Here is a 24,165-nt window from a genome sequence, read left to right as displayed (position 1 = left end):
GGAACAATTTTAATGCTGACGAATGAAAAGTATGAGAAAGAATTATGCTGCGATACGTGGATATATCTGAGAATTTCACCCTCCTCATGTTCTCACACCGAGTAAAGAGTTCCAGGTTTTTAGGCCTTCATGTCAAGGTAAAGGAGGAGGAGTGAATTATGCAGGGCAGGCGTCTCCGTTCCTCCTCCACGTCTGCTTTTACAGCCTACATTTTTACTGCGATTTGTAAATGAACCGGAGTTTTCATCCTGCCTGACAGAGCTGTGCGTGTCAAAGTCGCCTGTGGGAAAACGAAAGGCGGGTTTTAAGCGCATCGAGGTTACTTGTCCTTCCATGGCCGCTCCATACATTCTCTAGGTTTACAGCAGTGCTTAAACTCCCTGCATAGAAGCACAGGGGACAGAATGAACACAACAAAATCCCAGTCGTACCGGTTTGTGCATTGCTTTGCAGTGAATCTCCTGCGTGACCAGGTCTTTCTCTCTCCCTCTCCCTCTCTCCCCCTCTCTCCCCCTTCCTCTCTCTCTGCCCTCCCTCCTTCTCTCTCTCTCCCCCTCCCTCCCTCCCTCTCCCTCCCTCTCCCTCCCTCTCTCCCCACCTCTTTTCCTCCCTCTCCACAGGTCTACGAGGTGGACGCTGAGCTGTCGAACTCCAGAGAGCCGTTCTCGAGGGTGCCGTATCCGTTCATCTTCCTCAGCTTGAGCTGGTCCGGGCTGGTCAGCAGCTGGCTCTCCATGATGCCCTGCTTGGAGGCGAACATCTGGCTGATCTCCACGAACGTCTTGTTCTTGGTCTCGGGGATGATGAAGAAGACGTAGGCAGCCACTGCCATGCAGATCCCGCAGAAGACGAGGTAGCAGTAGGACCCGGCGGACATCTGCACCGGGAAAAACACCGGGACAGGAACCAACCTCACTCTAATTCTCTGACACTGTCCTTGACATGACATCAAACCCATCCAACTTATACAGTTTGTGCCTGCTTGCATTTATGAAAAACATAAACAAAGGAATATCACAACCTTATTATAGCTGAAGGGGAGGGGCTGCAGTGAACATGCACTGAAGGGGTGGGGTTATACTGAAGAGGCGGGGCTGGGAGGGTCAGGGCTACACTTGAACAGGTACTGAGGGGCGGGGCTGGGAGGGTCAGGGCTTGGAGGGGCGGGGCAGGATGAACCTACCTGCAGGAAGGGGAAGACAAAGCCCACAGTGAAGTTGGACATCCAGTTGAGGGATCCGCCCACGGTGTAGGCCGCAGGCCGGTGTGACTGAGTAAAGAGCTCTGCTGTGATCAGGAAAGGAACTCCGGCTACAGAGAGACAGAGCTGACCGGTCACCCTCCAGCTCCTGACTCCTGCCCACATCTCTACATTATTCCGTATTTTTATTAGAACACAGAGGCCATGCAATACAGTGTTTCTGATGAGGTTCCTCATACTGTACAAACCATGCATGAAGTCATCAGCTCGGTGTGGATGAAACAACTTGAAAAGAAAATCCCTCTGTACAATATGACTTTGTCAGTATTTCAGAGCTGGTAACCACATTTTAATCAGTTTGCTTAGCTAACTGAGAAAGAAATAAAATGAAACAAATAATGTCTGTGTTTTACATAACTGATGTAGATTTTATATATGTGTCTCTGCGTAAATCTATGCTGTCAAACCTTTGGCTTCCCTGTTCTGTAATGTAATACAGAAGTAAATGACGCAATCGTAGCAGTGCATTACATTGTAACAGCATTCTGCACTTGTACATTTGTATCCTGTAATGCCACACGTACACATATATGCTACAGTACTGCAGTGCATGGGAACAAAGGGATAAAATCTCGCTGTGCAGAGGAATGGCTGTTCCAGTGGTTAGCCTCTATTCCCTTTTGGTTACAAGTGAAATATACAGCCGCTCACAGTGTTTTTCTCTAATCTGACGAATTGGTGAACAAGCGCACTGGCACCTTCATTATTTCCGCATGATAACTGCAAGAGGAGGCTTAATGCAGTCAAACTGATAAGGAACTTGCTCAGTAGTTCATTGTTCATGCAGAATTTCATCGTAAAAAGCCATATTTATCATTGTTTATGAACAATGAGGCATAAAAACCATAATTAAAGACGTAATTACAGCAGTAGAAATTGTCAGCTGAAAATGAATTATAGATTTGTTGGAGGGTCTGATAATACATCAATTTCATAAACCTCTCCAGCTCTCATCTGCTATTCCCACTGTGCGCTGTACCTCTGCCGCTGGGTAATGTGAAACTTTTTGCTGAACAGGGGATATTACCCAAAGTAGCTACAGCCTTAGAAACCCTTTCTGAACATAAAATAAAGGCAGCTGCGTTTCAGAGCATTTCAGATCAGATGTTCCTCTCCATCACATGCCTAACGGGCCGGTTTATGCCGTTCAGCTGGTGTTTGTCTGGCTCTCGCTTTTACACGACTCTGACTTGATTTTGACAGGGGGTGTGTGATGTCACAGCTTTCTCAGTGGTATGATGTAATCAGGACGGAGGGAGGAGGGAATGAATCACAGTGGACTACACCCACAGCACACAATGTCTAGACACAGTGACATTTGTCCTCATGAAGAACCACTAGAGATTGTAGGTACACTGTCTTCAGGCAGAGAGCACTGTGTCAGGCCTGCTGGATATTTCCCACACATGCAACACTATTTCTGTGCGAGTGGTCCTTTTGATGCAGTCATCATTGTGTTAAACTGGAGGTCTGCCTCAAGGGGTGACAGAAGGCAAAACAGCTGCCATGCACCAATAGTGGATACACACCATGTATAGTCATTATATTTGCTAAAACAATTTCAGGGCATCAGTCTGCTAGACACAATATAAAATAAGGCACAATGTAATCCTCTAGCAAATGCTTCATCACGTCCAGAAACACTTATTTGGACAGGAATTCCCACATTGTTCTGTTCAATAATTAAGCAATGAACTTTGAAACACGAAATGATTAATGATTCTAATTATTACTTAATCCAATAATTCCCTTAACAAAGAGAAATTATTTTTCATAGGGCAATCCTAACACAGTCCTGAATACAAAGTCTGCTTGGAGCAGATATTGTGTGTGCACGGCGATGAAACTGTTCTCTTTTTTTTGCTCCACATAAGTATGTTGTGCAAGGTAAGACAATTTACGTTCTACAAACAGAAACGTCAATGTCACCATTTCAAACATTCTACCATTTCACCTCCAGGGGTCAGCATTTCCCTGCCTCAAGGAAATCCATAACCCAAGGACAGTGGTTAACGTTCTGCATCTTACTGGTATGGCAAATGTCACAATCTCCAAGTGAGGAGTGTTGTGGCTCAAGACTCGCGCTGTGAGCAAAAATTAAAATACCAGCTGGGCAATATCAGTTTTGTGAAAAGTTACACTGAACATACGTGTTCACGCTTTGTACACATTCAGTATTCACCTGCCTTTGGACTCATCCAAGATACAGTACACATGGGATCCTACCTGGTCCTATGCAGAACCCAGCGATGATCCCAACCACACAGCCAACACTGACGTACTTCATGAAGGACACGTGTGTCTGCATACAGGAGACAGAAGAGTCACGCTCTGAGGACTGTTTCACACTGTGACTAAACCATGACTGAATGCACTGCTGCCTATTATTTAAGGATGACTTCCTGCTTAAAGTTGTTAGCAAACATAGTGAGCAGGTAAATATAAAAAAACATCCCCATTAAAGTGTGTGCAGTTTAGAGATTACCGTTTTGAGAATAGACCTCTGGTATATTTTAGCGTTGCTAGATGCTTTAACAATTTCATCCCAAGATTCAAATTTAAAACATTTTTAGAGCACACTTCCTCTCATTAGTGGATTAGTCTGAACATTTTTGGTCACTTTATGCAGTTGATTCTTTTATTAGTATTTCTTATAACCAGAGCACACTGTATTCATAAATGTTCTAATGCGCTTATGTCGTGCATGAGTCATTCAACTATAATATGTAGCGCATACATTTCACACATGGTTACATTGGATACTGCAAAGCCAAAGAATGTTGTGACCAAGAAGAAAGTAAAGAAACTGCCGTGAACAGGATTTATGATTTACAGAAGAGCCACGGTGGGGAAAAAAAGAGCAAAAGGAAGGGTACCTGTAAAATGAGAGAGAGGGTGATGCCGGCACAGCAGACTCCCATGCAGCCAAAGCCCCCAATGATGAGCGGCCGCCTCCCTAGACGCTCAATGGTGAAACACTGGGGAAGCCAAGGAGGACGTCAGCGCAGAAACACACCGTGCATTTCTGCCCATACACATTTCCAACCACAGTCACCACACACAAAACAGGGGCATTCCCACCCAAGGTGAACCATGATGCTTCTGATGCAAATCACAAACCAGACATCCTGATTACATTGAGCGGATGCTTTTCCAGAATGATGAACATTCTTATGCTATCCTTTTATACAGGATATTTACTGGGGTAATTCTAGGTTAAGAACCTTGTCCAAGGGTACAGCCAGCAGTGCCCCATCTGGTAATCAAACCAGCAACCTTTCAGTCACAAGCCCTGTTCCTTACCACCATGCTACACTGCTGCCCCGTCATGGCAGTAATGTAATGTAATTTAAGTGACGGACTTAATCATTTTCTCTTTCATGACCCCCCAAAAAAACAAGACAAAAAACAATGAAAACACATTAAATGGGAGAGAAACACAGTATTTCCTATTTCCTAAATGGTGTTGAAACAATGTGACGACTCGGAGGAAGGGGAGAGCTGACAGCAGAATGAATCGCCGTAATTTTATAACCAATCTCCAGACCTCCTCAGAGCACCATTTGCTTCTCCGCGCGAGGGCCGATGGACACTGACAGCAATGTGTTCTTATGACTAACAGCAGGCCTGGCCCAGCCCCCCCCTTTCACAGGCTGTGAGTCGGATGCTAAATCCAGGCTAAAAAACACACAGGCGCAGGGTGTGAGGGAGAGAGGCCAGCTCTCATCCTCCATCACGGGGAAGAAATGTGGCGAGGGGGAGGGTTTGGGGACAGGGGATGCATCAGTCTCTCTAACAGTCTCCTTATCTACTGCCCAGCTAGTCTGCCAAAGACGGCAGCGCACAACAAAAAATACCCCATAATGCAGGACACAGAGAGAGAAGCAAGCAGAAGGCACCGCACTCAGAGGAAGAGCGGGACACGGCCGTGGAGGGATACCGATAACTTTCTTTCCTGAAAACAGGTCCTTCAAATTCTTTTACATTACATTACATTATTTACATTTAACAGATGCTCTTATCCAGAGTGCCTTACATAGGCTACAGTTTTATCCATTTATACAGCTACAGCTTATACAACTAAGGCATTTGTGGGTTAAGTACCTTGCCCCAGGGTACAACTGCAGTGCCGCATGAGGGAATCAAACCAGCAACCTTTTGGTTACCGGTCCTGCTCTTTACCACTGCCCCACACTGTTGCCTTTAAAGGCTTTAAAACCTTGTAAAGTTAAAAATGGCCTAGACAGCATATCCCTGGCCTTGTGTCAGAAAGCAATGGATTAGGAGGATCTGTCATTGGTATACATAAACTACTCACCCCTATGAGCCCCGCGATGACCTCAATGGCTCCTGTCCCGACTGTGGTGTACTGGATCTGAGGGGCTGGAATCCCTGCGTTCTCGAAAATGTCGTTGGTGTAGAACCAGATCTGAAGGGGGAGATTCAGTGATTCCGGCATTAATCGTCCATGTATTAATTTACACTGATGTGTATGTACATGTAGTATGTAGTTCTGTTGAGTGAAAGGAAAGTTTTGTCTCTAATAAATTAACAACTCATGACAAAACATAGACATGTAAATTAAATTGGACATGATTTTAATTGTTCTAAACACCTCTGTGATCTTTGTTACAAAAAATGGTTCAGGACCATTTCAATTAAGACAGGGCCTGTTTGAAGGCCTCTGGGGATACTTGTAGCTATATGCATTTTGTAATGTTATGTAACGTAATGTAAATGCATGTAATGAATGTACTAATGCTTTGAAAAATGACAGAAAGGCTGGGAATTTGCTCTTTGATTCCTATCCGTTTGGATGTTTGTAAATCAAATGTCACTCAAGCCTTGCTTATTCATAAATATCTCATTTGGCCCCACCAGCATAAAATTGTATCAACATTATCCTTTTCAAGAAAGCATAATCATTTTGGTTCCTCTGTGAAACTTTGCCAAAAGACCTACAAGGACACATAGATAGTGAATCATATCTGAGTGTGATGAACGCCTCATTTCCTGTCCGTGAGCGTGTCTCCTCACGGCTCTGTTCGCTGACGGTGTGGTCAGCACCAGGGTCAGCGCAGCGTTAGGGCGTGGCCTTACCGCGTCGATCCCGGACAGCTGCATGCCGATGTTGATGATGACGACGGAGAGGACCTGCCAGCGCACGCTGGAGTCCAGCAGCAGACGCCACACCGACACGGTCTTCACCGAGGAAAGGGTCCTCTGCTCCTCTTGCATCTCCTCGATCTCCGCCTGGATGTTGCACTTGGAGCGGTACCACTTCAGAGCTGCAGGGGGCGCACAGTGGAGTTATCGTGCTGCGTCAGTTACAGCTCTGATTAAAGAGGGGAAGGGGGTTAATGGAAACCTCTCATGTCTCAGTACAGAACTCAGCCACACCCGGTCATGTGTCATTCTCATGGTAGGTCACATGTTATGAGGAGACATCTCAATCCCCATTAAGGAATTATGATTTAGAAGAATGGTACTGAATTCAGGGACAGTGCTTCAGCCAGTAATTTCCAAGACAGAATATTCCGACCAAATGCAATGACTTTACTTTATAACTTTCAGGGGGCATTTTTGAGACTTTGCTAGAAATGCATCACAAAGCAACAAACCCACAGGGAACTGGTAAAAATATATACTGCTGTTGCCGTGTATTACAGTCCCATTGACTACTTTTTAATGGTGAGCATTCATATATCATTTATAAGAGATCAGTGGTGCCAAATGCATTAATGTTAACAATGCATTGTTAATGGCTAATTAAAGAGACCACAATGAGAAGCTTTAATAAACATTTTTTTATAAATAATTTGACGTGTCAGGTCAGAGTGACTAGCTCTGATGAGACTTGGAATTTAGGATTGCATTTTCTATCACTTTCTAAGTATTATGTATTCTCTGAATAAGCATTATCCTCTCTCTGTATTTTGTACTCAGAGTAAGTATTATGTCCTCTCTCTAAGCTGAGCTCCCTCACCCATGATGGTGGCATGGACGTTGTGCTTTTCAATCAGCAGGTAGCGAGGACTCTCTGGAAACCATGGTAACAGCATCAGCTGGATGAAGGTGGGTACCACCACCAGGGCGAGGAACAGGGGCCAGTACTCCTCCTGCAAACGGAGAACATACAGGCAGGCTAGTCATGGCATGAGCTCTGTGCAATGAGCTCTGTGCTATGAAAAAGAAAATGCTGTTAACGTACATATTTAGCTGGAAATGATATTTCATTTTAATTTTGAAACAGTTTTATTTGGGGAGATTAAGTTCTAAAAGATCAACATGCACCAAAAATATACCTTACATAAAAAATGTACAAATGCTTGGTCGTTTCATGTTCCTTGGGTTATGCTTTACTGCCCTGCAGTGGGTGTCTCCTAAAAGGAACCAGCTGTTGCAGGTACTCCAGAGGGCTGTTCACATCAGACGGAGGCAGCACTCGTCTGTATTGCCTACCTTTCCCAGGAGTTCATGGAGCCCCAGGATCTGGGCCGTGAAGACCCCCAGGCAGATGAAGATGCTGGGCATGAGGCCCAGGAAGCCCCGCAGGTTTTTGGGGGCAATCTCCCCCAGGTACATGGGCACCACGCTGAGTGAGATCCCTGCACGACAAGGACAGGTTGGCACGCTACCAGCAGGCGCAGCTTCGTAAACCCCCCTACACCTCAAATCCCTCAGTGTACTGTCTTAACACAGACATGTGCAGGCTTCTGTGCCGAGATTACACCCCGCAGAATTAAAAGAGAGCATTGCTGAGAGAAGCGCATAACTACATAACTAACTGGGCCATGTATACACTTGGACTTGGTGGGCCTGCAGTTACTGCATTGTGAAATAACTTGGGGCAGATTTGGACATTTTAGATGAACGCACGTGATTGGCATTTGCTAGTTTTCCAAAAGCCCTGATTGACCACAAGCAGAAATACACTGGAACTGCAGTTTATGACTCTCAAACATCTTAAAAAGCACATTAGCTGTTAATGCCGAAACCTAAGACTCAGTAAATGAAAGGTGTCCCCAATTAGTGAGAAATGGTGTATGTTACATGTTTTCAGATCTGTTCTCAGCTGGTCTGTATTTGTAACATTTACACTGATAGATTACTGTGGGGTGGATCAGTCCATGAGCAGTGAGATTAAATGCTCCCTACTGTGTTTGCAGACTGCCTGCAGGTGCTGTACCTGAGTGTATGCCGGTCACAAAGCGCCCGAAAATGACCATTTCCGGGGAGCCACAGATCCGGCTGAACCCCATCAACGAGCCGGCGATGAAGACCAGCACTGTGGAGTTCACCACAGTCCCCTTCCTGCAAAGACAAACACCGCACAGTCCCGCAATGACACTCCGGTCACTGTCTGTTAATCAGAGATAATTACGCTCAGAGAAAGGAGGGCATTAACATAGAAAACCAGGGGGTTGATCTTCCATGACCAAATCACTGTGTAAAACTACAAATACTTGACGAGCCGTTCTGTCCGATAGTAAACTCTCCCTCAGATTTACGGTCAGACCGGTCCTGTTCAGCATCATAAACATCCCACAACTGTATTAATGTGTGGCTGTATTAACACTGATTATTGCAATGAATGAGGCAGTAAATCATTTTAATATAAATCAACTTTTGCCTGCATTTTATGTTCCAAGGTCAAAACTGTATGGACAAAAGTGTAGGTTTAGTCCTACTGCGTGGAATAACCAAATACTTTTTAATAATTTGATAATCCTCACAGACTATCTGTATTCAGCTCTTTGCACACTGTATGGCATGCAGTCAGTATGGCTGAAAAACATGGAGATGCAACAGGTTAGAGTCTGGATTCTGAGAAAAGCAGGCATCCCACATCCTACAGAGGTCTCAGAACTCCCCCACCAAAAATATCTTCTTTTAATTTGCTTAAAATTACACTACTGCCAATTCTTTTTTTTTTCCCCAGAGTGATTCCATGGGTTACATTTTTAAATGTTATCCTCCTATACAGCTGGGTATTTACTGAGGAGATTCTAGGGTAAGTACCTTGCCCAAGGGTACAACAGCAGTACTCGAATTGGGACTCAAACCCACAACCTTTTGGTTATGAGCCCTGCGCCTTAACACTATACCACGCTGCTGCTCTATAGGTGATGAGGCGGTTTCCTCAAGAGCCATCTGCTCTTGTGCAACAGTAACAGTGTGGGGAGGGGCATCTCTCGGGGTGTCTCTCGCCGGCTCTCACCTCCCGAATTTGGTGACGAGCATGCCCACCATGAGGGAGCCCATGAGGCCGCCGATGGCGAAGACGGACACGGTGAGGGAGTACATGAGCGTCAGCGCCTCCTCGTTCAGCCCGCTGCCATTGCGGCTCACTATGGTGCGGTTGTAGAAGTCCTTAATGTACTGCAGGGAGGGGAGAGAGGCATCACTACACCTGCAGATTAACAGCGGGGTACTCATGATGGCTGCACAAGCGTGACGGAGAAAACTAACATGAAATAAGACTTATACGGCTAATGTTATGTCTAAAAGTATATTATGCATGATATGAGTGTGAAACAACACGAAGAAACAGCGTGAAATAACGATGACAGGATCTGGCTTCTCCCCTGACTATGAGTCACACTATGTCATCCATATCATTAGCATCATTTACTGCCATTCAGTTCAGTTAGCTAAACAGCTTAGTAAAGCTTTGCTGTTGTCAACACATAAAAATTAGGGCTAAGACAGATGAATTCCATTGATACATAAGTGTAATTTCTTTGCACCAACCTCACAGCCTTAGTCCTTAGTCCATTCACTACCAAAAATGTTTTTTGTGGCATTGTTTCAGCATTTTTTTCCCCCAATATTTTTCAAGTTGAGGTTTCAACTTGTATCTTGTATTCAAGTAATCTTCAACTCCCTATTGCATTACAACAGATAGGAGCCTGAGCTGTGTAAGTAATTACAGAATATTAAACAGGGCATTTAATTTGAAAATGTGAGACCTTACATTTTAAATGAATCACAGATCTGAATTATTATTTTTAATACACCATTTAGGGATTTTTTGGGTATGATGTTCTACAGATAGGTATTGGGATCAGCTTGCATATGAGGAGCTGTTGTTGATTCACTGTATGGCGAGTCAGTTTTTCAAGACAACACAACCATCCAACAGGATATTAACATGCAAATAAATATTTCAATTACATGTTGACAGGAATCATGCCAAAGAGGGCCAAAGGAGGCCAAAGAGGTATCCAGAGAGTGTATGCAGCCTCTACATGCCATAGAATCTAGGTTACGCTTTCTGAGACTCGGGTATAGCCCAGGGTCCCGGAGTCACTGAGTCTAACGCTCTCATTACCGACTGAGTGGGAGAGTCCTGCCTTCCCAGAATTCCACTCAAATTCAATAGATTTCTATTTCTACAATCAGGCCCCTCCACTCCTCTCTGCGAGGAGAATGCAGACACGCAGCCAACCCCGAGGCAGGTCCCTCTCATGTGACAGGCACCCCTGTGTCCCTGGCCTCTTCAGGTCACAGACTAATTGAATTCTGGTGCCTCGTCTCTCCCTGTCTCTCTCTCTCTCTCTCCCTCTCTCTCTTTTTTAACATCAGCTTTTCCTAATCACTTTATAGGATGAATAAGCATAGTGTTGGTGGCGTGCTATCAATCCACCTTTTTTTACTGGTTCATCTGAGGGAACAGAATTCCTTTCATCTGCTTCTACAGAACATTACAGTACCTTCATCATGGGCCACAAATACCTTCAAATAACTCTCAGGTAAAATCAAGCCTGCCACTTTACTTGTGATGGCTTGAGGGTTCTCTGACCTATTTCTGGTTGTTTTCATGACGGTCAAGCTGCTAACAGCATAGATTTACAGTATTTAACAGACTTTTCTGTATTTAACTGAGAATATTCTTACCACAGTTCATACAGAAATAAAGCACAGCACGCAGAGCAATCCATCTACTGCATAAGGTATAAGGAAGAATGCAGCAATTGTAAGCTAAAACAAAACTACTATGTGGAGAATTTAAAGTGTTTAAATGGCATTTGTTGTAGTCATAGTCCACAAAAAGATTATGTGTTTCTGAGAGCTTAGGTTCTCACTGCTTCTGTTTCCAAGAAGAATTTACATGGAAATCTGTGACATGCAGACCACTCCACTGAGGTGCTGTTTCTGGGTCAACTTTACTGTGCAAATGAGCACCTTACAAACAACCTGAACTGCCATACTGAGTGTACTGCTCTCTGGAGTGCATACAATTGAGAACACAAGCCGTTTACTGTCCACAACACCATTGTAAACCAATGAAAGATCATGACTGTTTGGAGTAAAATGTTCTTCAAAAATGTATTCAGTGCTCTTTGGCATTTGACAAGAAAAGTTGCTTTTCTCCAACATCCTCTTGACCGATATCACAAATATCACGATGTCTGGTTCCACAGTCCAGATTCCAACATGTTCAGTCATCAGTACATCAGTACAACTCAGACAGAATCAGAATCAATTTATCATATCCTTTCTGTAAATCACCGTAACACCATGGGTTATGTAAAGGTTAAACAGAGAAGCCACCATGACAAATCAATTCTCCATACAAAATAAAGGCTTGAAGGAGCTTCCATAACCAAGCTTCCATAACGCCCATAACTAATCTAGTTTTCCTTATGGCTTCTATGGCTTGATGAACTGAAATAAACCTGATTCGGTTCCTGTCAAAAGTTTCTTCCACACCATGTGCTGTCTCAAGTTCAGCCCAGTTGAAACCACAGTGGCTACAAAGTGGAAGAGCCAACAGCACCATTTCATGAACTGCACAACAAAAATATAGTGTATGTATGCAGATCAAATGGGTGAGAAATCACTGAACTTTAAAATGTTCAAATTTGGTTATTTTTCCAATAGAGAAAGCATGCATGCAAACATTGTCACATTTAAGCTTGACCTGACTTGTGCGTTCTTAGCTAAAGCAAGAGTCATTTAGATGGAAGCATCTACAGTCAGTGCCATCTTCTCCGCAAAATATCAGAATGAACAACCCTTAATGAATATACAGCCAATATGATTATATGTATTATAATCACATGTATACACTTACAAATCATCAGTGTTCTTGCCAGTCAATGGTTTAACACCTAATCGAAGAGATACCAGATGTGGCATTTTTCTGATGACTCATTAGTGTACATCTGTATGGGTTTAGAGGTGGGACTGACAGACTCACCCCTGCCGGAGAGTTGACCACAGCCAGGTTGAAGCCATATAGCATGGAGCTGCCAAAGGAGGTGAGGAAGGCAACGGCCAGCAGGGAGGCAGTGAGGTGCTGGAAGGGAGAGCAGAACCCATAAGCATGTGCAGCTGTGCATGCTGGGATTGCAAGGACCTCCAAGGTCTACCTGAGCCTGAAAGCAGTGCATTGGTACATGTAATTAACGCAGGGACACAAACCACTCAACACAAAATGCAAAGGGGCACTCTGATTCACAACAAACAAACACACCATTACTGTGCAAGGAATACTGTTGATAGCCATCAACACAAAAAAGATATTGGATTGAAGAATTTGGGGGGAAAATGACAAATGATGTTTTACTTTCAGCTTTAAAGACTCTTGTTCCTTCTGTCTTTGCGTGTTGGTAAATCACTCATATCACCTGCACATCTGTCATTCACTTCCTGTCAATCATTTCTTCCAGACCGACAAGAGCAACCATGCAAATTAACTACAAAAAGAGAAATGGTCCACACTGGTTTGACTTCATACCTCAACATGGCAACCTTCAGCTGACTCACAGCATTTCAACGTAAACACACAGAGACCAGAAGTAAGTAAAATCTGGAATATGAATTATGGTTTCACAACTACAGCTAATGAATGACTCCATTGTTAATAATATATTGATTTGTACTTTGCACTGCAGTCTGCATTAGCTACTATACTAATGCTGCGTAAATCACTCTGGATTAGGAAGAAAAAACACAATATGAACGTGTAAGACATTTCTGCTCTAAATAATGCACCTCACTGCAGTAAACCGCCACTGTCATAACATGTAGCATGTACGCATATTTATTTTTTCCCACATTGACCATCAGTTTTGGAACACAATAACACTCCAGAGCTCTCTCTGACAAGTTGACTGAACTGCGCCAAGTCTGCTTCTAGCATGCCTAACAGTCCCCTCCCGGAAAAGACGCTCATGTTCACGTGGCGGAATGAACTCCCTGCTACTGGCAGAGTTGCAGGATCACTGTCCATTTTTCAGCACAGAGCAAAACTCCAACTATTCAGAACACACCTGGGCTCTCCATTCTCTGACCATGCCCCCCAAACACTAATATAACAGTAGCTTTAACGGGCATTGCAATTTAAGCCTGAAAGATAATAGCCTGGTGGCACATCAAGCTTTTGTAGTGGTATTAGCTCAAATGTAAACATGTTGTGACCAAACAAAACTGTGGTGTTTAAGGCTGCATGGCCTCATCTTAATGTTGCATGGTAAAAGTTTAAGGTTATATGCACTTTGACACTTCATCCCCTTGTGGCAATGTTTCCCATAATGACACTACATTTCAAGGGTGGCACTAATGTAAACCTATTGAAAGAACTTTTTACCTCTCTGGATAAGAGTGCCTCCTAAAGGACAAAAGGTACATTACTTCATAGCCAGCTGTAGCTTCCAAGGAGTTACAGTAGTTTGGTAGGAAAGAACAAGATAACATCTTGTTGTGATCTATAAATACACTCAGAGGAAGTCACATCTTGCCCAATGTGTATTCAATTACCAGTATAAAAGCCATGCGGGGAGAGGAGGTCAGGGGAGGGCTACCATTTCGACAGGGACCACAACTGTGACAAGGAACAGGATGGACCTTAAATTAATGGAGAGATGACTTGAGACACAAGAGGTTTGGTTCAAAGAAAGTAAAGTTACCTTTACTGGAGACTCAGGAGACACAAAATAGGCTTGGTGCAAAAGTACACACATTAGGCATGACAACTCAAGACTGCGCAAACACATGAATAAAGGGCAGGACTTACATAACAGTGAGCACAGGTGTAAACAATAACTAATCAAAACAGGTGATTGGCATTACATAAATGAGACAGAGAACACAGGACATTGTGTGGCCATCTGGTGGCCAACCTGGGAAGCAGCAGCTACATTCCTAACAACAATCAACATGCTCACAAAACTGTCCATCTTTTTCATGACAGATACAATAGCAGAATCAACATCCCTACAAACAGAAAAGCCACGCTGATCCAGTCTGTGTACTGGTGGGTCTAGACCTGAGTTAACAAGTAAACGTCAAATCAGGGTGGCTATTTAGATTAATAGCTTTTGATAATTCCCATTCAATACTCAACTTTCACATTTGGAGAGCCAGAGAACAAAGGTGTCCATTCACTGGAAACAGTATCCATGATTGTGTGTGTGCTGCTTTTGGCTGAAGTATTTGAATTGCACCCAGGTGCCATTAGCTGTTATACTGTTAATGCCTATTAGAAGTTCTAATCTGAACTGCAAGGACAAAGCTGCTATTGCAGGGTAGAAATTGTGTGATCATTTCACAGACCTCTCTCTGGAAGACTTCTGAGTCATTTCAGGTGACTGAAATGTATATGAATTCCATAACTGTAATTTGCATGCATTTCATTAAAAAGCTAGCTAGGTGCATCTCATCTGTGTGATTTTCCAATATTATTCTAATCCATTTACTACCATATATGGCAGAAGGGTAAACGCATAAAATCTTAAAATTAGCGCATATTGCCCTGTACACCATGAGATGATTACCAGGGATACAGCTGGACCTTAGCCCTTCCAGATACCATTCTGCAATCTCAGCCCTTACAAATTCAGACACTGGATTCACCCAGGCTTGCAGACCCTCCAGGACCTTACATATTTTCCAAAATGTATTTCAACAGATTTGCACTGTACAGGTAATATGCATACACAACCCCCGTTCTGAGAAGGAGTTCTAGGACAGAGTGCATAGCTGACAGCGGGTTAATAGGTGCCACAGTATTTACAAGCTTTAAAACAGTCTGATATTCTTGGAGTTCTTAAGTAGCTTTATACTTGCAACTAAATCCAAATGAATGAATGGCTTTGTATACAGCAGCTATACAGTATTTAAGACAACAGTACTGCCCCTGCTGCCGTTCTTGATCGTAGGAGCTGGTTTCCATGACAGGCTCAGAGATAGCCCTCTTCTGTGGTCATTACAGATGTCTGTGGTGATGCCCCATGGGCTCATTTAAAGGCACCAGGGGCTGATGGGGAAATTGCAGCAAGGAAAATATTTGATCGGACACACCGAGTATTTATACGCAAACACTGCAAGAGGCCATTGAGTTGGTGTCTACCTCAAACGTTAAAACGTTAAAAACGTTAAAAAAACGGACTGACTTCTAGATAACTGAAAATTACTTTTTCTTCAAGTATTAACTGTTGCTTCAAAAGTTTCAAGGTTCAAGCAGACATACTTTTGGAATGATTGACTAAAATAAAAAGGTGAGATACCTGAGAACCATCCAACTTCTCAGGTGAATACATGATCTGTGTAATCGATTCTGTAAAATGAGAGCCTCTTTAAAGAATAGGTGAGCCCAAACCGTTCTTAAGGATCTGCAGTATGTAGTCTACATATAACTCTGCGAGTCATATAAATGCCACTCATTCCAAAGTGGAACAACGAGGCAAGAATACCCGGCCAGACAATGCGGGCATACAGACAGGGAGAAACTCAATTTAGTCGGTAAATGGTCAGATGCGGCTGCTTATTCATGCGCACGTGAGAGCGGGTGTCCGGACAATGTTGTCTTGTGACATGTAATCAGTGTAAATTGCACGATGGCCGGGAAGACTGAACTTCACTGACAGCTGGTTGAACTCCGTGTTTGACAGCACATCACTTCTGATTGAAAAAAAAAAGTAGCCAGGAGGGCTAGCAAATATTCAATGTCAAACTGACGTCAAGCGTTAAGTTAGAATGTCCGTCAATTACGAGGAAGTATAACACTCGGAACCACAAAAAATGCTGTACACAATAATCTGTTAATGCGATTTTAATATTCAGACAGGGTTCATAAGAATATCCCCTCCCTGTATAATAAGTCCAGACATGAGCGTTTCACAACCCAAATATTTACAACTCCTGCGCCTGTTAAATACAGACAAATCCATGTAGTGCGTTTCCTCTAGCCAGCTAATTAAGCTGAAATTTTAACCAATAAAAAGTAGGCCGTTGTGCAGAGGGATACCCTGTTCTGTTGTATTTTATAATTTTGTTTTCCCTGTGAACAGTAACTATCACACCGCGAATTACCACAGCAGAAACTGGCTCAGATATTCAGAGAGAAAAAAAGATCGACTGATTAAAAATAGATAAAACTAGCAGAAAACCCACCCGAGAAGCAATGGCATTGCAATAAATATAACATATTTTATGTCATTATGAATGACACCCAAACTCCACTTCATTGTTATTAACGCACTGAAGACCATGTCCCTGACAGTCTTGGAGGATGTATCAGCTGACTGAAGGCTGGGACCTATTAAAGAGGTTCCTCTTATGCTAGTCCTCTCTGTAGAACCGTGCACGCTCGTGCACCACGATAATCACAAACGTGTCACATGGTCATCATAAAGTACAGTATTTAGCCAGTATTAAAGTCTCATTATCAAATACTCCTAACCGATATGTTAAAGAGCTTTGGTTTTTCAATGTGTGATACATAAACGTAGAGATAACACTGGTCTGTAATTAGACATTAGCCACAACAAATGGAAGAAGATAAGGGTAATTTAGCGCACTCTGCGTCACATTCCGTTAAGGTGAAAATGCAGTTATGACTCACATTGAAGACTGATCCACTATGCAAGTTACTAAACATGTATGAAATAAAAGCTCGAAGCAGAAAGAAATTAAAGAAACAATCGAGTCAACATTATAAAGAATTTGAAACATAATTGCATCACATTAGTTCATCTTTGGGAAAGGTATCTATTATTGTTAGTATATACTATATGTTAGTATACATTTAGTATACACTTAGTTAGTATACATTTACTCTAAGAAAACAGTTGCCAGGTTAATATAAGCACCACGTGCATAAAGCATCACGCGTTTTAAAGTCTACAGAACCTTCACGAAGTCAAAAGTCTTAAACTACATATTCGCGAAGAGAGATTTAACAGCCGCGATTAAGCGACAGAAAAATACAAGCAATGGGCGGATTACTTCTTCAGTTAAATCCAGCATATACTAGCAGTTCAATACTTAGTGATATCGGTCATCAATATTTTCTAAGGATATTGGCCCAAAATCGAATGACTTAGCAGCTGTCAGTAACGATACATCACGATACATCTCCCGCACGTCTCGAATAAAAAGTTTGGACGCTGTCAGACATACTCAAAATAAGACTTACCGATGTAATTTTCCCTGGGGTCGTTATTAAAACTTCTTCAGCCATTTATGAATCTGTCATTAATGGACCTCCACGAACAATACACCAAATAAAATTTGAGGAAGGTATCTTTTCGATTAGTCTTTTTTCAGTGACGCCGGCATTCGGGGTAACAACATTTTGAGAGAGCAGGCGTGGTCATGTTTAGTTGAGGTCGTTTTGAACAGACGGGGTTAACCTCCATACAGTGAGCGCTCTCGTCCTGGCATCTTGCGTTCTCGGAGTACAGTCTCCGCCTAGAAGCAATATTCGTCTGCTCCGATTAACAAGTAAGGGCCGGTACAATCACATGATGGCAGTCATCGTGATGCTCGTGGAAAGGGGTTAAATCAATTAGCTAAGTGAATTTACAAAGCTTTACGCCCGTTATGTGTGGCCTCTGAAGCAAGATAGTGGAAGACCGGGCTTGAGCTACCTGAGGCAAAAATAGGAAAATAGCTTTTCTGAAGAATAACCTTCCCTGAAAGGGAAAAATGACTTCAAAACTTGCTTTTCGAAAGAGAAATGCCAAGGCAGACCTAATACAATACAATAGATCCAGTACGGTTCCTAGATGTTGCTGATGCGCAACTACATGCTAACTTCACATTAGTACTAGCCACAAGAGGAAAATAGCTTTATAACGTGAAAACCACGTTACAGCACGTTATTTCAATTGCTATGACAATTGTTTTGACATTTATTGACATTTCCTATGGAGAGGTTAATATGAGAAGACACAGACGCTGTATTTGTTAAAGATGTTATGCGACTGAATGCGCATTTTCAAAACACCTCAGCCCCACCTCTGGAAAGCTGTATCTGGAAAGGCATAAGCCTTTGGTCCTGCACACCATAAACATTTTAAACATTTCAATGAACTCATGTGCAGTATAAAAGTCCTTTATTCAGCTATATCAATAATGGTGCTCAAGGCTGTCATCTTACACTGATGTGATATCCATATGTTTAAATGTCAACCGAACATTGCTGAGAAAAGCCTATAGTAGAGGAACAAGAGCTTTCTATTTCACTGAATGGCCCATGTGTAGTCACGCTCTAATGCTTTTTTCTTCTCCGCGTCACAATACCGCCCCCTCTGGCTATATTTGCGCCACGCTGCGCTCCGGGGAGAAGACGCGACTCTGCCTTACAAAGTAATACAAAACAATACAAAATGCATGTAAACCTTTACATTCTACAGTCTTTTGCATTTGACATCCCAATGGGAATCTCGGACTGAATAATTTTAAATTTTAAACTGTTAAGTACAACTGCTTTCAATATTATATAGCACGCCTTCAGCTGTCCTATATCTAAACTGTTCTCAGCAAGTGTGTGTATCATTGTGCTGTTTAGAAACTGTAATTTTATGTGACTTCTTGCAGACACCACACCACATTAGGAACATCTGGTTGAAAGCAGGCAAAAAAAAAAAAAAAAAAAAAAAAAATGGACTGAACTCTATAGAAAGATCCTGGAGTTCTACTGTCACAGTGACTCGATCCCAAGCTCCACACTCTGTTGTCCTCCTCCACTTCACTGCTATCCCAGCATGCATTGTGAACCCACTCTGCTCTCTTTCTGTCATCACAATGCTATCCCAGCACGCTTTGCAAACCACCCATTGCTCCTGCCATTCCAGAGCTATCCCAGCATGCCCTAGATGATGACCAGACTCTGTTCCGCTGGGGACAGGGATTGGTATGTGGTAGCGGTTGCTCACCCCCATCGCTTTAAAGAGCCCACGAGTTGCTTGGATGTCATCGGTGAAGTAGTGTCTATCTTCCAATGAGGTCCCATTCCACTGTGACATGCTGTGTGACAGCAGTGTGAAACTCAGCTGGCTCCACGCGAGCGCATCAGAGGATTGCCCTTGTGTTTCCCCAGCACTCCTGCAGAAGTACAAAGGTTGCCGTGGTGAGTCTGGAGTAACATTGCTGATTCCAAGCAGGATTGCACAAAGGGCAAAAAGCATAAGAAAGCCATGATTTAGCATCAAGGAACAACAGACTCACAGCTCTGTGGTCCAGGTTCTGAACTAAGAAGGCTTGCGACTGTATATGTGTTATACTTCTAACACTTGACAATATTACAACAGTAGAGCAGTGGTGTACTCTGACGGAGAGCTGGAGGTGGCCTGGACACACGTAGAAATGCATTTCATTTTTACAGTTGCAGCTGAAGATATAAACTGGGGGTCATTTGTTATCTAAGTGTCTGTTACAGTGTTTCTGTATGAGTGAACATCATGAGAATGAACTCCTGCTAGCTCTCATACGCATGTGTGTGCCTGCATCAGGCTAACGGGAGGTATCATATGACTTTTATCTGTGGCATCATGCTGGTTTGAAAAAAATCAATTATGAGCTGAATAAAATGCTATCGGTGTAGTTCAGAAGAGCCTGTTCCTGTACTTGCAGTAGTTACCAAAACCACACCAAGCCCCATACAGTACTGTGTGCCTCTGGTGGAATCTGAAAGTGAGGCTATTGAATTCCAGAATCATAGCAATGGTGTTGGTCAGTGGGAATTCAGCTGAATTCGGAAACTTACATCAAAGCATTTGTTGATTCAAAGTAAAATCACATGTACTGGTTGACTGGTTGATCTCTGTGTTACAGGCGTTGCAACATTTCGGCAAACAGTAAAATACCTTTGCATTTGAGAATAGCACACTTTCGGGACATTACAACAAAATATTCAATTTCAAATAATAAAATGATATAATAATACAATTTTAAAAGTTGTCTTCAAAACGAACATTTCCAAATTTGATAAACATTTTGTTTCTACTTTTGGGTACATTCCACTCAAACTTCCAGATTAATTTCAGATTACATTCAGAAATAAAGACATTTGGCTGATTGTACTGACTGTAGCTACATACTGATGCTTCTGGGTTGACCACAGATCACAACGCTTCGGACCACCTGACAACATTATCATCTTTCCCAGAATGAATATATCTTACAAAAAAAATATCTACCATTGCTCTGTCTGTGGGTTCTCTGAACTCTGCTTACTCCTCTAACCTTGTGATTTTATTCCCTGTCCATCAAACTGTAGCCACACCCCATTTGAGGAACACTTTGCTAATGACAACACTGCTTACAGACAGACCTACAGTAGGCTGTGAGACATGTGGGCCTTTACAGGTGTGGCCCCCCTGTGGCTCTACGGGGAACTGCAGGGGCGCATCTCTGGGGTAAGATATAAACAGGGCATGCTTGTAGTACACAGCTGCCACTGGATTAAAAGTGTTCAACTCATGCCACCCATACTGTCATACATCTGAATGCCAGGGAGTGTGAACTTCAGCTCATTCAGGCTACAAATGATTTTCTAGGAAATTGCACAGAGCTGCTTTTGACCCAAAAAACTCTACGTTCTGCGCTTTTAGCCCATGGGGGGGGGTCGTACCACTCCATGATGGAACAGGGCCTGCTCTCTCTGGCACGTCTCCAAGGGCTTTCCAGTTCACCCTGAGGTGAGCCCCGGAGAGGGTGCGGTCATGAGGGAGCGGGAGCTGCACAGGTGACCATTCCCCCCGCACTCACATGGTGGCGTGCGGGTCCCGCGCCTGCACAGCCCCTGGGGGCGGAGCAGTTCCTCCATGCACCTCTGTTTGCCCTTCATGATGGCCCCGCCCACTTTATTAGCACTCCAAAAGGCAGGTGCAGCCCAGTGCAAAGGGGTGTAAAAATGCAAGGGGAGCGATGCTGGTGTGCCGCTGTTCTCTCTGAAAGATCTTCTTTTGTAATCAACAGTCAGACTTCACAGGTTTTTCCCATTATGTTGGGTACGCTCTGGGAGTTTCTGAAGGTAAACTGAGTGAGAGAGAGCATGTGTGTGTGCGTGCGTGTGCGGCATTGTCAAAGGAAGGTGATATGCAGATTTGTCTTAAATTCACTCGTCTTTATTAAGCGACATCTGTTTACGCAAGTAATCAGCAGGCTATTTTTGTTGTCGGCTCCACTGAACCTTGGCGAACGCCTTTTCCCGATGTTTGGAATGCACACGCTGCTGTGGGAATGGAAGCTGTTACGGAAGTGAAAGGAGAGGTGGAGCACAAAGGGCCCCTTGTGTTCATAGCGAGCGTCATCTCCCTGCTCATCGCCTCTGCCTCTGGAGGGAAGGGCGAAGTCGTTGGAGGACATGTGGCGGTAAAATCTGGGATATATACGCGCTCTGATGTGAGATGCAACACTTTCAGTGGGTCACATGTTCTCTGACATGCATAATCACATGTTATATCAAGCAAAGGTCATGCCAACTGAAATACAAAAAAATCCACAAGAGAAGCTTAAAAAGTTCAAACCTTCCTCCTACAGACAGGGGAAATAAATTATCCACAGTGATTAGATTCTCTCTCATGTGTGATATTGCCCACAAGAACAAACCAAAACCTAAAATAGCTCTTATTAAACATAATTGCTTGGGTTTCTCTTGGGTTTCTCTTGCTTGGTGGTTTCTGACCTTCTTACTTGATTTACAATTTTACCCTTGGTGGATCTCCCACAGAAGTGGGGAGATCCACCCAGAATCCAGCTACTCACAGAAGCTCTATCACTAAGATCCTCCTACTCACAGAACCTCTAGCCAAGATGCTTTCAGAATGACTTGATGTCCAACACATTTGTCAACTGAAAATGAGGAAAACAAATTGTTATACATTGGTAGTAGACAGTTTGCCAGTACAAACTTCAGCTAAAGACTAGTTGCACCTGAAGTACCATCACAGTTGCCATAACAAGGAGATCCATTAATCAAAAACACTGCCTATGACACTCTTCACAAGATACTGCTTCTAATTTCTAATCAACCACAGGGCTATGATCTGTGCTGGGGGTTAAAATGAGAGTTCACAATGAATCAAAAGCTTTGAATAATGGCACAACCTAGATAAGTAAAGTCTGTGTTTCGTTTTATTCGTATTTTTTGCTGCTGCTCTTTACCTGGCTGTGTGGGTCTCCAGAGGATGAGCAGCATAGTTTTCCGGTGACAGACCTCCTCTCTCACTCAGTTCCATACCTCTATAGCACTGATTCTCAATCCTGCTCCTGGGGCCCCCCTGCTCTGCACGTTTTCCATCTTTTCCTGCTCTACCTACCTGACTGAACTCATCAGTGGCACTTTTGATTAGCTGAGCACACCTGATTTAATCAAGAGCATGTTAGTCATTTCAATCAGGTGTGTTTGGAGCAAAGACAGACAGAAGATATGCAGGACAGGGGGGCTCCAGGAGTAGGATTGAGAAACACTGCTCTATACTAAGAAATGAAAAATAACACGCTAACACAGTACTGTAGAAAAATGTAAATTAACCCTATAGTGAACATATTTTAAAGAACATGGAAGAGCAAAGTGAGCACAGCAACAAGTTAAAATTTCATGTTTGTCACTCACGGTTTAAACACGATGAATTTGACGAGGTTTCTCATGCCACTCTGTCAGGCACTATCAAGTAGATCTCCTGGTTGTAAGTGAAATATCTTTTTAGTATTTACACCCATGATACTGCAGTCACTTTTCGAAATTGTCCTCCGCAAAGCAGAGTTCAGCAATATTTGTGCGATATACAATCTGATGAAATTTTCCGTCATTGTAAATTAAGTGACTATAAAATTGAATCAGTTCGAAGCAGACTAATTTTATCTGTGGTGATCTAGGCACATTTTAGGATATCTGTTTAATTCCCTGTGAAATTCCCTAATAGAATTTTTCTTGTCATGTTTGCTTGTCATATCTGATGGATCAGAAGAGTAGGAGGTGGAGTCGAGGAAAAGATTTGTTTTAAAAATAAGACTAAATGTGTGATAAAAGCCCACGGCTGCAGCAGTGATCGGGGGACCATTTCAAATGTTGTGAAAAGGCTGAGAAAGACTGGCAGCTCAGGGGATGCGGAGAGCAATTTCCTTCCGCAGAGACGCTGATGCTGTCTCCACTAGCCTCATCTTTCAAGCCTCCTGAGCAAAATTTAAATACCACATTTAGTTAATTACTGAAAGAACTCATTGTCTCCTGCAGCTTGTGGAGAGCGTGCTGGAGACCTGATCGCGTTACGGCCCGCTTTGATCGATGGCTGGCGGGGAAGCCTAATAGCTTCACCCCATGGCAAAATTTAAAGCAAATATAATTAGAAACTCTTACTGTAAAATGCTGATGGGATGGAAAGTGCCTCTTTCCCCTCGATGCAATGGAGAACTCTGTGAAAATGAAAACATGGAGAACGATCTGAACTTAGTATCTGTGGGTGACTGCGTCAGGAGGTGTCATGTTAGTGAATACACCAACTGAACTGCTTTTTGTTTGCATCAAAAGCATGTTGATGTGTCCTCAGTTTTACAACACTTTGCTGGGGAAAAGCATATATATGAAACAAATTTAGTTATGAAGAGACTGTTCACTGACTGACTGACTTTGGTTGCCAGTGGATGAAATGTTTTGGTGATTCAAT

At 43.1% G+C, this 24,165-nt stretch overlaps 1 protein-coding gene across 1 annotated transcript; it reads right to left on the bottom strand.

The window, feature by feature from the left end:
* Window positions 1-239: 239 nt before the first annotated feature.
* On the bottom strand, window positions 240-17,732 carry slc2a15a (solute carrier family 2 member 15a). The gene is made up of 13 exons (XM_036546937.1): window positions 17,688-17,732; window positions 12,468-12,566; window positions 9,483-9,643; window positions 8,451-8,575; window positions 7,724-7,869; window positions 7,248-7,380; window positions 6,362-6,549; window positions 5,580-5,690; window positions 4,138-4,239; window positions 3,488-3,563; window positions 1,184-1,311; window positions 599-877; window positions 240-280 (listed from the first exon to the last, which is right to left on the bottom strand). Exons 1-12 carry the CDS (start codon window positions 17,730-17,732, stop codon window positions 623-625), a joined length of 1,569 nt encoding a protein of 522 aa, XP_036402830.1. The 3' UTR covers window positions 240-280; window positions 599-622.
* Window positions 17,733-24,165: the final 6,433 nt, after the last annotated feature.

The sequence above is a fragment of the Megalops cyprinoides genome, chromosome 15, assembly GCF_013368585.1.
Source record: "Megalops cyprinoides isolate fMegCyp1 chromosome 15, fMegCyp1.pri, whole genome shotgun sequence".
NCBI classification, from domain to species: domain Eukaryota; kingdom Metazoa; phylum Chordata; class Actinopteri; order Elopiformes; family Megalopidae; genus Megalops; species Megalops cyprinoides.
The sequence above is the reverse complement of the archived record's forward strand: the minus strand, read 5'-3'. Positions and strand labels throughout refer to the sequence as shown.